Source organism: Pocillopora damicornis, chromosome 12, assembly GCF_964200805.1.
Source record: "Pocillopora damicornis chromosome 12, jaPocDami1.2, whole genome shotgun sequence".
Classification (NCBI taxonomy): domain Eukaryota; kingdom Metazoa; phylum Cnidaria; class Anthozoa; order Scleractinia; family Pocilloporidae; genus Pocillopora; species Pocillopora damicornis.
In genome coordinates this window covers 16,772,546-16,786,428 of record NC_142681.1, presented here as the reverse complement: position 1 = coordinate 16,786,428, position 13,883 = coordinate 16,772,546, and the positions used below count along the sequence as shown (strand labels likewise).

The 13,883-nt window shown below is 38.8% G+C and overlaps 2 protein-coding genes and 1 long non-coding RNA gene across 3 annotated transcripts in view; 1 reads left to right on the top strand and 2 right to left on the bottom strand.

Annotated features, from left to right (window-relative positions):
- The window catches only part of LOC113680062 (voltage-dependent calcium channel subunit alpha-2/delta-3), a 23,294-nt gene extending 9,411 nt beyond the window's left edge, over window positions 1-13,883 (bottom strand). Inside the window, exons 1-8 of the mRNA XM_027197065.2 lie at window positions 12,127-13,883; window positions 10,912-11,069; window positions 9,922-10,074; window positions 9,040-9,333; window positions 8,610-8,738; window positions 6,875-7,100; window positions 6,341-6,597; window positions 5,604-5,748 (exon numbers count right to left, since the gene is read on the bottom strand). Coding sequence (XP_027052866.2) covers window positions 5,604-5,748; window positions 6,341-6,597; window positions 6,875-7,100; window positions 8,610-8,738; window positions 9,040-9,333; window positions 9,922-10,074; window positions 10,912-11,069; window positions 12,127-12,414 — 1,650 coding nt within the window. The 5' untranslated portion in view covers window positions 12,415-13,883. The remainder of the gene's footprint in view (window positions 1-5,603; window positions 5,749-6,340; window positions 6,598-6,874; window positions 7,101-8,609; window positions 8,739-9,039; window positions 9,334-9,921; window positions 10,075-10,911; window positions 11,070-12,126) is intronic.
- Window positions 1,045-6,288, top strand: LOC113680060 (prostaglandin F2-alpha receptor). The gene is made up of 3 exons (XM_027197064.2): window positions 1,045-2,322; window positions 4,267-4,472; window positions 5,370-6,288. The coding sequence occupies exons 1-3, from the start codon at window positions 1,549-1,551 to the stop codon at window positions 5,584-5,586; spliced, it is 1,197 nt and encodes a 398-aa protein (XP_027052865.2). The 5' UTR covers window positions 1,045-1,548; the 3' UTR covers window positions 5,587-6,288.
- On the bottom strand, window positions 1,560-3,902 carry LOC149036748 (uncharacterized). Its single transcript, XR_016181764.1, has 2 exons — window positions 2,897-3,902; window positions 1,560-2,780 (listed from the first exon to the last, which is right to left on the bottom strand). It is a non-coding gene; the product is annotated as an uncharacterized LOC149036748 (long non-coding RNA).

Genomic DNA, 13,883 nt, shown 5'->3' with positions numbered 1-13,883 from the left:
CCCTGGTGCCCCACCATTCAATTAAATAATAGCGCGCTGCAAATTTTTGCGATTGAAAAATTGGTATGGCCATCTTTAAATGAAAGCTTTTGACCACTATTTATGAAGTTTTTGCAACGTTTAACACAAATACACGTCTACTTATTCCTTCCAATGCATTGAGTTTATCACTCAATATCGTTGTTTACTTGCGTGAAAGAGAAACGGGAAAAAAAACCTTCTAAAGTTCCCTCGTTCCTAATATGTGACTTGATGGCTCAGTCGGTAGTGGTGCTCAACAAGTAACCGGGAGGCATGGGTTCGAATCTCGTTGAAGCCGGTGTTTTTTTTCTTTCAGGCTTATTTCCTACAACTGTCTGCTTATCAACGAGGATCATGGCTTTATTTGACAAATTCAAATAAAATCTCCTTCTTGAAAGATAAGTCTCCTCAATTTCTACAGAGAAAATACAGATGTTCAAATAACACTTTCCTTGTTTGTTTTAATACAAGCAGCTGCTTGCACTTTCACAAACATAAACCAATTTTAGGATAAAAGAAAGTTGTGATCCCGCCTTCCAAATAAGGAATATGTAATGAGAATGTGGTAGCACATTGAAAATTTGACCGCCGCTTCAATATTAATGACCAATTTGGTGAACTGCCTTTGTGACTTCCTAAGCCTTTTGTAAACTATTCAAAACTAAGTGCAAAATGTATGAAATGAGATTGAATACAAATTGATTAGCAGAGTACTAATATAGCGAGGGTGAAAATAACTGAGGTAAACAAAAACCTTACCATAGAATTTCTATCAAGTTGAGCGCGCTTTAAACGAATGGGAAATCTTGGATATTATTCATCTATCATCGCACCCCGCAAACAGTTTTGAAAATATTTTCTTTTTTTCTACAGTTACCCGGTCTTGGCTTGCTCTACAATTTCCTCTTTGGGAACACAAGATCATACTCAAGCCGCAGATAGTTAATTAAATTTTCTTTTTAAAGAGCATTTTCATGTAGCATTACACGTGCGTAAGCGCAGAAGCTCTTAATATATTCCGTGCACACATAAACATTTGTGAATTTTATTGCAAGCTGCAAGCTGTTGGACGAAAAAATAGATTAACATGTAAACCGGTATTCCAAACAATAAATATAGGAAATTTGAGTTTCTACATGCGAATATTACGTCGAGGGAAATGATATTTGCTACCGGTTCGAGAGTAATTGAAAAATTTTAAACTCATTCTGGTCAAAAGAGTACCACACTTCAATAAAAATAGTGAATAATTTAGAAGAGCATTTGACAGCCTCAAGGGTTAAAACTACTCAAACGGAAGACAATTGGGCAACGAGGATTAAGCCAATTAGAATCTGAATCGGCAGGCACAAGAGGTAACTAAGTGAGATAAATTGTGAAAAGAAAACCTTAATGCTGCGGGCATACAAAGATCTTTTTTCAACATAAGGTAGGAAGGCCGGAACGAAAAGACGAGAATAAGCGCAGAAGAATGCCGCTCTCTCGCAACAACCCAAGACGAATGAATAAGGCATTAAATTGAAGACAATGACAGGAAATTCCACAAACGATGATTCTAAGTTATCTGTAGAAATTATCTTGTACATTATGCCGATCACTGGAATCATCGCCAACACATTCGCCATTCTTTCCTCTGCTAGACTGCTTCAGCTACAACCGCTTAGCCCTAATGTCTTCGTGCTTGGATTATCATGCATCGACCTGACCTCCATCACATTTTTTTGTGTTCCATCTTGGTTATTCCACATCAAAGGCGAATGGGTTGGCGGGAAGAAACTTTGCGATTTCCAGGGATTTGTCTTCCTATTTTCGACGCTTTGTTCAGCGTTCTTAGCAACTTTAATGGCGGTCGATCGCTGCATAGCCGTCACCAAACCATTTTTTCATCGCAAAACAATGACAGTAAACAAGGCAAAAGTGCTACTGTCAGGAGCTATAGCAGCGTCCTTGTTCGTCGCGTTTTTTCCTATCTTGAAATTTGGAAGCTTTATGAGAAGCTCAAGTGGCTCTTTTTGTACCTTAAACTGGTTTCCGAAAAACGCGCTTGACCGCGCGTTCTGTGCGTTTTACGCAGTTCTCGGTGGTCTACCTGCGACCGTAGTCCTATTTTGTAACATAACAGTCATCTGGGAACTGTTTAGAAACAGGAAACGGCGGGTATCGGTAACGAACATGATTCTTCCTGGAGCACGACGGATGGCACAGTTTAGAAACATCGAACGAGAGGACACCGAAATACAGTTCTCAAGAACGATGGTACTAATTTCTGTAGTGTATCTCTTTGGCTGGATTCCATTCATGGTAAGAAATTATTGCCTATCAATTTATCTAGTTGAAGTATCTTGAGCAGAGTGTCGAATCCCCCAAAAAGTTTGATGTACCTCACATTCATGAGGCCCCAAAAACCTTTCAAATAATATGCTCTCAAGGTATGAAAATGTATAAGATTAAGTTAAAAAGGTAAAGATCGGCTAAGTGAGCGATATATTGACGACCGGTTATTGCGGTATTTTTTTTAAAAAGGAAAAAAAGAATAGAATATTTCTTAACAATAGTTTTCGATGAACGGCCAGACAAGTAATATTTACAACCCGATTAAATATGTTCTGCTCTTTGTTTACTTTGAATTCTTCGAAAATACCTTATAAATTCGTGCTATTATCAATTTGATTACTCCAAAATTGACTGAGAAAAAAAGGTGTTTGAAAAGGATGAGGCGAGCTTAAAATTTCGTTTGGAAGCTGTCCATGTCAAGAGGCCTACGAAGCAACGCACAAAAATAACGTTATGGCTTTTGGAGAAAAAAAACAAAAACAAAGAAAAACAAAGCAGAGATCGAATATCTTCTGTTAACTTATGAAATATTGACATTTACCTAGGACTGACAGAAGGAACACCACTGTCATTGAAGAATTCTTGATAAGTTTTAAACGTCTCTATTATTCAATCGGCTCGATCAATCAGCATTCAATTTTCTAAACTTTCTTTAAATTTAAAAACAGAAAAACATATGCGAATAGATTCATGACCACGTACTAGCAAACCTTATGTTCGCATGACGTAACGTTTCGATAGCAACCACGTTTGGATTGACAAATTGGCCAAATTAAAAACCCCTTGTAAATCCGCTTTTGGTTCGAAAGCATTGATGGTAGGTTTTTTTTCCTGCCAAAAATATCCTCCCATTACGATTACTAACTTGTAAGCCAAATTCATTTCAATGAATGATCGGACGCTGAATTTTTTTGCCACTTTTCGCTTCATAGCGCCAAAAATTAATTCACACTACCGGATGAAATAATTTCTTTTTGTTTACTTTCAAGATTTTTAAATATTCTGCCTGAATGTTTAACTTTAATTTAGATTTGATCACTCCAGAATTTTTTTATGAAAAAAAGACGTCCAGTTCACCGAACGTTAAAAGAGAAACTGAAAATATTGGGGTAATAAAACTTGCTCATGACGATAAAAGCGTTCGCGATCAAATCGATTCTTTTTTCAACCAAAACCTTTTTTTAACTCTAATACTAACTCTACAAAGATTAGTGAGAGAGGAACACTTGTTTCGTGAACCCGTATGGAAAATTTTTAAGTCTGTACCTTTGGAGTCCGTTGGAGCAATCGGCATCGTATCAAAATCAAAATCAATCGTGAAGACAATCTTGTCAACTCAAAGGTAAACTTATGTCTGCAAGAAATGAGGTTTCCTGGATAACTAGGTTTCGAAAGCGCACTCTAATTAGTCACATAATTCATTCCTTTTATATCTTCCTTTTCTTCGAGAGAATTGATAAGTAGTACTAAAAACGTCGATTAAATGGAATTCTCATGAGCTCTCTTCATTCTGAACAGTTCAGGAATCACCCCCTATGGTCGGGTCTGCCGAAGAACATTATTTGCTTTTCATCCACCAATATTTCCGACCTCTACGCCTGGTTTTGACTGATTGTGTTATAAATAATAACAGAGAATAACAGAGCCCAGAAGCATGTATAACTCTTCAACGAACTTATTTTATTCTTAGCCAATCAGATGATTAAAACAGACCAATGTGAACACCCTCGTTCGCAAAATTTCCCGCGCTTTTTCATCAAAAACCAAGCTTTGCTGCAAATCGTGATTGGTTCGCTACACGATTCATCATCACCGTGATTGGTCTTAAGTCAGCCTCCGTTTTAGTCTCATGAAAGCCTTCTAGAACCCTAGAATACTGGTCATTTCTGAAAATCCGCCTTAATTTTTCAGGTCCGTCTAATAGGGAACGCTTTTTACCACTGGAAAAACAGCACTGCAGATCTTCTTGTCTGCTCGTTTCTTCTGCTAAACTTCATCGCTGACCCTTTTATGTATGTCCTTACACGAAAACAATATCGTCAAGTACTTAAGATGATGTTATTGTGTCGATGCAAAGGAAGGCTAAACAATCGTGTTTTTCCCATCACCGGTAACAGGTAAGAAAACTTCCAGTTGAAGGAACTGACCAACACAGCGGTCAAACGTAGTGCATGCGCAAAGAGGATCAATTTTGGCTGACTGCGCGCCAATTTCCCGCGCAAAATTTCATAAGAAAACATAAGACACAACCGCTGTCACGCTAAACATGCGAAAAAATCATTGATACGTTCATATAAATTTGTAAAGGGAAACACAAGTTGGAAAAAGGAAAACTCGAGACTTTTTGCTGCTAACAAGGAGGATTTTTTTTTTTTAAACAATCCAGAGCTTTTTTTTTAGTTGATGATCATTTCCCTTTTTTCTTGACCTTAATGTATGATTAAGAGGCGATACTTCAAAGGGAAATCAGATGGCAGTCAATTTTAGAGGCTCAACCTTTCAGCTCATCTTCTCGAAGCGGTTAACTACTAACAACAGATAAAAGTTGATGGTAATATAATATTTCTACCCCAGAGTGTGTGCTATTCGAAAAATTCCACGATTTGTCCGAATCATGCGCTAACATAGCCCGAAATCATCGGTTTATAACGCCGTGCAAAAAGATTCAAGTTGAGAGGCTAGTCTCAGAACCGCTTGATCGAATTATGACGAACCTCACTTCAATTTGTACAAAAGCAAACTAACCCTACCCCAGACGTTATGCCATTCAGGTAAAGGTTTTCCCTCACACTTATCCAAGTTTCGCTCACAAAAAAATTCGGAGCAGACTTAACAAACATTCTAGAATTGAGAGAAGAGAACCTAGATAGGTCTCGCTTCTTTTTCTTTTCTGCGATGAAAAGTTGTAGACATTCTCTTTGCATCATACGAATCTTTCCCCGACTCTTTCGGGGTATTTGTATACGTTCAACTGCTAAAGGTGATATGTTTCAATATTTGCCCTCTTATTTCAGTCAACATCCCAGCATATCATCAGCGAGTCTGCAAGCCCTTTGTTTCTCAGCGAATGAACAGCAGCTGAAACAACTACGGGAGATATTGAAGAGTGCCTCACCACATCCATCCAGAATGGAAGACAGAGATAAACAGAAAGAGAAGACCAGTTGTCTTGAATCCACTCAGCCGCTAGGAAATACAGGAAACCTTCCTCAACAAATCGAATGCTTCTAGCGGGGTTGTTCCCTTACCTCAGTGCTTGGTCGCAAAAGCGGGTGAAAAATTGTCTCTCCTCCCTCATTCACCAGAAAAGCGTACACCGATCCCCACTGGTCGTTCAACAGGATGTTCTCAATCTCTTCCAGTGTGGCATCAATTCCAACCACACCTATAGTCCTAGGATGAGACAATAATAACTCGACTTAAATCCTTGATTCAAAAAAAGGCAGCAAAATGAGTCCCAGATAAAATCAGAGACAATCCGTTTGGAGAGCTGAAACCATGATTTCTACCTATTCCAACGTGGTACGCGTTCAGAAATTGAAACTGACTTCGGAAGTAATGGAGCGTACTTCGGTACGCCCGGCTTCGGCTTGTGCTATTTCGAAATTTCGAAAACTTAACAAAGATCTTGTTTGCAGTTGCTTGTTTGATTATCTGCTTGCTTGCTCGTTTGAGATAGAACTTTGTAAAGACATAAAGAACAAATTTGAACTTTTGCTAGTTTGAAGCCTACAGTAGGCTAGCAAGACTTGCCAAGTATGACCTAACCGGGCGTGACAAAGCCAAAAGTGACTGGCTTTGCGTGACCCAATAGGCCGTGACCAAGCCAAAAATAACTCAGCGATGCGTCATTGAAATTGTTGAGAAAAGTAGGAAATTCTAATAAAAATAATAATAAAAAAATTAATAAAGTACAGTTCTATTCATAGAAAACTTTGTTCGTAACCGCTCGTAACTGCACAAGCGCAAACCAAGCGTAACTCACTTATTCGTGACTTTGCTGATGACCGGTATTGCCACCGTGACCATGAGTCCCAGGCCCGACGCGTCCAGATAAGGAGACGTCCACGTGACATTACTAATGCTTATTGTATTGGACGCCAAGAAGCTGTAGTAATCCTGCATTTGTGATATGATGTTCTCTTCGTCTGTTAGCTTCTTCATGAAGCCCTCATTATCGCAAGCAAGCTTTCCTGGGAATTCTTCGCCATCGTCTGCGGTCAAATACGAAAAGATCCGAGTCTTGAACAAAACAAAAGAAAAGACCATCAGGTGACAAAGTTAATTCAAATCTCATATAAAATCAAGAAATTCAGAAGGAACAGAAATGCCATAGGGAAATGCACAAGCAAACAGAGACGATTAAAACAGACTGCATCAAGGAAAATTGCGTGACATGCCTTAAAAAAGTGTAAGCTCACAACCATTTTGATGCCAACTAAAGAATTTAAAAGGAAAAGCACTACCTCATTCCATAGATTCAAAACTTAGTACCAAACCCTTCCAAAAAATTTCTTACCCTGGGAATCATATATCTATTCTTAGCCAGCACTTCATCCCACACATCATTCCAGTCATATTTGCATATCTGCCCTGGAACGTAACCGCTCCTGGTGTAGTAACCTGGGCCACAGCGTACAGGGTCCCCATCATTATCCACTCCATCTGTAGCGAAAACAATGATGCTCTGGCAGCCGGTTCTGGCTGCTCCTTGCAGCAATTCGAATGCCAACTTGAAAGATTTTCTGTTGAAGGAACGCGTGAAACTATTGTGAGATACTTTGTTGTGAACGAAAAGTTTCCAAAACAGCCATAGAATATGACCTCTCTTGAGAATAAACCATATAAAAGGCGCTTTTCCCTCAGTGATTTTCCTTTGCATCAAAAACAAATGGAAATAACGATGTATTAAACCTCAAGTAGTGATTAACATGTAACTTCTCCCTGTAATATCCATAAATCATCGAGCAAACAGGTAATGAGAATATTCAAACTTATCAGGTAGAGGTTGTCATCTTCATCCAACACCAATTCTCGTAACCAATTTACACGGAAAAGTGTAGCAGCTAGAGGGGAGAATTGAAAATCAGATCTTGGGTGTTTTAGGATTAACTTGAGCCTTCCCTCTGATATGATATCTCATATGTTCACATCTGAGAAGCAACAGCAAACAGCGCAAAGTAACGTGCGTTTCAACTATGCGTCTGGCAAACTACCCATCGTTCCAAATCTGCGCGCAAAGTAAAATCACATGCCATGCAACAGTGTCCATGGAGCTGTGTTAAATTAAACACTGACCCTCGCTAACATGACGGTCGCTTGAAAATCATGGCGCGGAAGGCCTAAGAATATCCGTATTTATCTCAAAGAGAAAATAAAAAAATCCAAATGATACACATATTATTTACCAGGCAGTAGCTCCGTACATGAAAAACCTGTGCCCGAGGTCTTAACCCTTTACACCCTAACATCAGTATGCAACTTCTCCATACTGTTCTCTATATGTTTCCTCAGGTGTTGACAAAGAGAATTTGGTTAGCAATGTAGAGCTTCTTTAGTTGGTGATCAGTTCATTTATTCTCATGACCTTCATATTTGATTCAGGGGTGATATTGTAAGGAGAAATTAGACGCTAGTCACTCTTAGGAGTTAAAAGGTTAAGGACCGAACGGCTTTCTTCGCAGGACACGCTTACGCCAACATGTCCGAAACTAAACATTCCGAGACCGATTCCGAGAGCACCTTAGCGACGTGGAAAGAAATGACAAGGACGCATCCAAACAAGTCGCTAGACACATTAATCTCTCTATGGCATATGGCAGTTTGCAGCCTTTCCCTGCATCTAGGCAGTTCGGAAAGCCGCAAAACTCTAGAACAAAAATTTATCTACCAAATCGGCACTCTTGATCGCCACGGTATCAACAAGCGCTTCTCATTCAACTTATTTATTCTTGTTTTTCCGTCAACATATTCCCACCAATAGCGTAGCTCCATTTTCTGTTCCATTTTAAACTCTTTACGGTGGCCAATTTCCGTTATCAACTCAGTTGATAACCCTAAATTACCCTGCTACACTCTCCCACCCACGAAGCACCACAGTTTCTTTAGAAACTTACCCCTTTTATTCGAAAGGATATAAATTTACAGGTTAGCTTTCACTACGGTTTTCTATGGGCTTGTGCATGGGTCATTTGGAAAGTAAATACTTTGACTGCCTCATTAGTTCTGAAGATCTGAAGTGCCGGCTATCTTACCTGAGTTCACTTGTTCCACCAGCCCTCAGGTTATCAATCTTTTCAATTAAGTCCTTCCGGTGAGAAGTGGACGCCGGTACCAGTCGATTTTGTTGGCAGCTAAGTACTTCTGTCTTGTACTCAAACCACCTTATAAGAAAAAAAAAGACATTGACCTTGAGTGCCTATGCTTCTATAGGCATGTAGGTATTACTCCTTCCTCTTTCAGTATCTTATATTAGTTTATTGCATCTCTCTTCTGGTTGCTATGAATTTTCCTCAAACCAGCCAGGGCCAAGATATGCAGAATGCTACTTTAAGATATGCAAAAATTTGTAAAGGGTCTCATGTATGAAAGAGATGCAATCAATACTTCCTTCATCCCACCTACCTCTACCACTTAATTTTCCACAGTTATCACTTCACAGAGTTGTTTGAAAAATCTACTCACTTTCCTACTTCATCCCAGTGACTCTCGTGTCCACAGATAACATTGACATAATCTTGTTTAGTCAGAGTGTTCAATACTGTCTTTGCTACTTGTTTGGCCATGTGGAACTTCTTTCCCGCCATGGACAAGCTGCAATCCAGGATAATGACGATGTCCTTAGGGCCTGACGTGGCACCAATATACCACGGCCTCAATCTGGGGTCGTAATCTATGTGGAACCCAGCAAAGTTTAAGGACCATTCTCGAGTTGGGTACGTTCTGACGAAGCCCTCTATTGAACCAAAATTCTGCCACCTGCCAAACACAATGCCAGGATATTTTCAAATTTACATGTGGGTGGCAGTAAAAGCAAAAATAACCATAAAAATAATTTTAACAAAGCAGTAGATATTTAATAAAATGAGTTGCTGGCAGCTCTGCACAGATTTGAGGGAAGAACTCAAACATCTTTCTTAGACAAATGATATGATAAGATATTTACCACTGAGGGTAACACTAAACTTGTGGCCCTCAATTTCAAACAAATTGGAAACAAACGTTATAAATAAACATAAACAAAGCATCTTACCTTTTACAAAAAAATAAAACTCTAACAGATTTGGATGTATTGGACCTCTAACCCTTTAACTCCCAAGATCTGATTGAAAATTCTCCCCTCTAGCTGCTACTCCTTTCCTAGTGAATTAGTCATGGGAATTTGGTGTAGATCAAGACAACAAGTTCTTCCTAATAGGTTTAAGTATTCTTATTACCTGTTTGCTGAATAATTTATTTGCATGGAGGTACATGTCTATCTTTTCTGGGAGTTAAAGGGTTAAGATAGCCTTTTACTGACTTAAATAGCTGTATAGCTAATAGTACAAAATCACACAACAAACACACCTTAATTCTGGATCACTTTTTGAATTTTCCTTAAACACATTATCCAGAAGTGACGACCAAAACACAGCTTCAATCAGCTTGGGGTTGCTTCTGGCAACCTGATCAGATATCTTCACAGAGCTCCTGCTTTTACTCACTTTCTGCTTAAATAACCTATGAGTTAAATGCCTGGTTTAAGATTTAGTTACCAGTAGTAATCTATACTTGAGATTCAATGTTTGAAAAGGATAGGTGACAAATTTATATCCTATTAACCCTCGCCAGTTCTCCAGATTCTTGGTAAAAAGAGGCATCATTTTTAGGGAAGTTTAAGCCACAAAGAAGCAGAGGACTTTCTTCCATTTTGGAGTGAAGAAACTTAAGGGGTAAATGTTTGACTGTAAAGAAATGGAATTGGCAGTGCCTTTGAAAAACTATCTAACACTTTCCCTCCCAAGGTTGATCAAATAGGAATTTTTCCTTACAATATCAACAAATTTTAAAATTAATTGGGTGATAAGAAAAAAGAAAAATGTCAAATAGAAATTATGGTTTGATTTAACACCAAACTCTCCAGGCTGAATCACAATTTTTAATTGACAGCTTATGATATAGAAAATTCATATGTGCATCTTGGGATTGACAGGGTCAATACAGGTTTCACTGTTCATAAATTTGGGATAAGGAAGCAAGGGAATTGAGGAGTGTACTTTGCAGCCTCTATCATAATTTGAAGTTTCCCTAAATATCAGCATAAGTACCCAGAAGCTACATTCCTCACAGCCTTTGTTTACCGTAAAATTAACTTCATTTCAATACTGGCTAACTAACGTTAAGTAAATTTCAAGAAATATTAGACCATCCCAAAATAAATTGTGTTGAACAATGTATCTAAAGCTAAGAATGAGCTTTTGAGAGGGAGTACCTAACACTTGATGTACTTCACTTCCCAAATATTAAGGGCTTTGCCACTATTGAGGACACACTGGTCAGATTGCAGTAGTTACTTACGTATTGAATTCCAGATCTTTAGGCAGAGTATCTACAAGATCTGAGTCAGAGTAGAATTTGTCACCAAGCTCTTGTAGAGTTGACACCTTTGCCATTTTTTGTAGAGTTTCATTGGTGTAAAATTCATCATGAAGTCTAGAAACTTCTTCTGCAACTTTCTACCATAGTTGAAAGTAATTGCAAAGGGAAATTGTTACATTTATAAATTGTTAAGGTTTACAACTTTCTGTTAAGTACATGTTGGTCCATTAAAAACAATTTTGCTTTTTTTTTTCCTCAATTTGCATTCTTCCCACAACTAGCCTTTGCTCATCAATTTTGTTCCAACATAATGAATGTGCATGTTGAAATACATTTGTTACTAGTAATTTGTTTTGCTGACAATTTGGATTTTTTGATCTTGATCCATCATCTGAAGGATGATCCTCCAAACCAAAAAATATAGATTTTCCAAGCAGGGTTATGCGGGGAATCTACTTTCATATGACAAATGCTGCCCTGTTTGTGCTTTGATTCAAAAACAAGAACAAAAAGCCCTATATATGGGCTGTACTCAGTGGCTGTACTGAACACTGTACAGCTCCACAAGCTGAAAGCTAAAATAGAAAAGAGGGTCCTACATGAATAATAAAATGCTTAGTGACTAAATTGGTCCAGCTGGGAGAATAAATATTTGGCTCTCACTCATGGAGCATGGACCTTGCTGTACTCTGTCTGTATGTGATGATCTCAAGACATATAATTTTCATGTGGGAGAATGTCTCAAAAGGAAAATGACATTTTTTTAAAAGCAGTATTTGTATGTTAAAACTCCTAGACATCAGCCATATTTTTTTTAAGAAAAAAAGAATCCCAAAATTGCCTCAGGCAGCTGTCCGGAGATTTCTATCAATGTAATCAAAATTGCCAGATAAGATAGGTGACATTTGCATAATTTAAATTAATTCAATTTAGCTAATAATGGAGCAGAAGAGAATAAGCGACGAAAAAATAACAACAGTACGAAAAATAACGAACCTAACATCAACGCAACGGTAGTCCAAACAAATGTGAAGAACAAAAACAACAATTGTGACAGATTTCGGCATTTTTTCCTGAATATTTCATAATCATAACAGTTGGTTTTGGCAGAGAGCTTCATATGAGCAATCCACTGATCAAGTTTAAATTTTAATCGCGGCCTCAATGCCGCGATAAAAAATTATTCTTACATACCCTGGCCGCATTTTCTTTTTTAACGAAGTAGTTTCCTAGCCGTGATTTCACAGAGTTCACAGTATCGAATCCACTTTTTTCTTCCACTGTGTAATTTGCGTTGTCGTACAACTTCTGTAGCTCGCGCGTTTTTAGGCCTTCCTCGGCAAGTTTTAGGAGATAGCTCTCCACTAGCGCAGACCAGTTCTTCACAATATCATTATTTAGACGTTCTCCGACAACAAGCAAAGGTAGTTCGAAGGTAACCGCGAAAAATAACACCAAAACGCTGGTGTAATTGATCCTCATGGTTCTTGAGTTAAAACGCGCGGCATCCGAGATTGGAGGGAGTCCACTTCACCACCGGAAGAATTTCTAAAATGTCCTCATAAAAGGAATTGTTAAAATAAAGCAAGAGTAAAATCCAAAATAAGCCCAACGCGATCCTTTTTCGTCAACACAGATGTTCCAAGATTTAAATAATACTGCTCCCAATCGAGCATAACAGTGAACTGTTGATGTTACGGGTGATTAACTGTATAAATAATCTGATTTTGAGACAAAATCTCCCCAGTAATTCTCTTTCAAGACGTGAACTGCGAGAATAATACCACGGAGCGCAGAGGCCAAGGTTAATCAACTCCGCAAGTCCAAAGGAAGGCACAAACACAACCGCCTGATTGTGCAAATATACAAATGTAGATTACTGCGTGACACCTGAAACCAGGGAAGGTCACGAGACCGAAGATAAGCCTCAGAGGTCCCCAGCTGGGAACGAAGGTGGGCAAAGCGAGAGGCCACCTTGATTTTTAAGATGCAGAAATGTTGATCTCGCAAAAACTCTTAGCTTTCCTTTATTGTTTTTCAAATTTGATGCCCTGCAAGATAAGTACTGCAATATCTAGTTGAAAAACAAATGCAACTGAAATTTTGTAACCTCTTGACAAACATCATTTATGAGGTACGTTTCCGTTCGTGCCATAAATTCTGCCTTCAACTCATATGATCAGTGGCGTAATTCATGCTCATACTGCCGAGATAATTCAACTTGGTCACCGAGGTGGACAAAGCAGATATTCTCATTAAAATCCTCGCCTGCAGAACAAGCTTTCCCATTTTTTTCTTTTGTTTGTTTTCAGGGGACTGAAATGCAAAGGCGAGAAAGGCATGAGAAGCAGGACACCCGCTCGCCTCATCCTTGCAACCTTTCGCTTGAAAAGTACAAACTCACAAAAAAAAAAAAAAAACATTCGGGAGCCATGATCTTAGGCTCATAACCGAGTTTATGTCGGCAACGAAGGCAGCAAACCTTCTCCTTTCAACACATGGAAGTTTTACGAAGAAAAGAGAGGCGGGAACAGTCGACTTGGTTCTTGGGGACCCCTTCCGTTTCCAGCCCCCGTTGAACGAGAGCGAGAGAGAAGCGAGAGCCCCAAGAACGAGAATATGGGGGGGAGAGACATAGGAAACCACCCGTTCGATCAACCAACAGTCTTTGCAATAGGTGAAAAGAAATGACTCGCACACTTTCTGGACAACGGGTAATTCCACGCTTTGCTCCCGCAATGGGTCACTCATATGCATGCAGTTACCTAAGAAGCTAAGTTGACCTCAAGCTAGCATATTAATGTAGACACACCAAGGGGAGATGTAGCGACAACAGAAAAAAATAGTTATTTATACAGTTGAGTGTTGAGAAAAAAGCAACAGGAGCGAAAATTATACGAGTTTGGGAGAAATTTTGCTAGAACATTCAATTAGTTTTACTTGACGCCTGA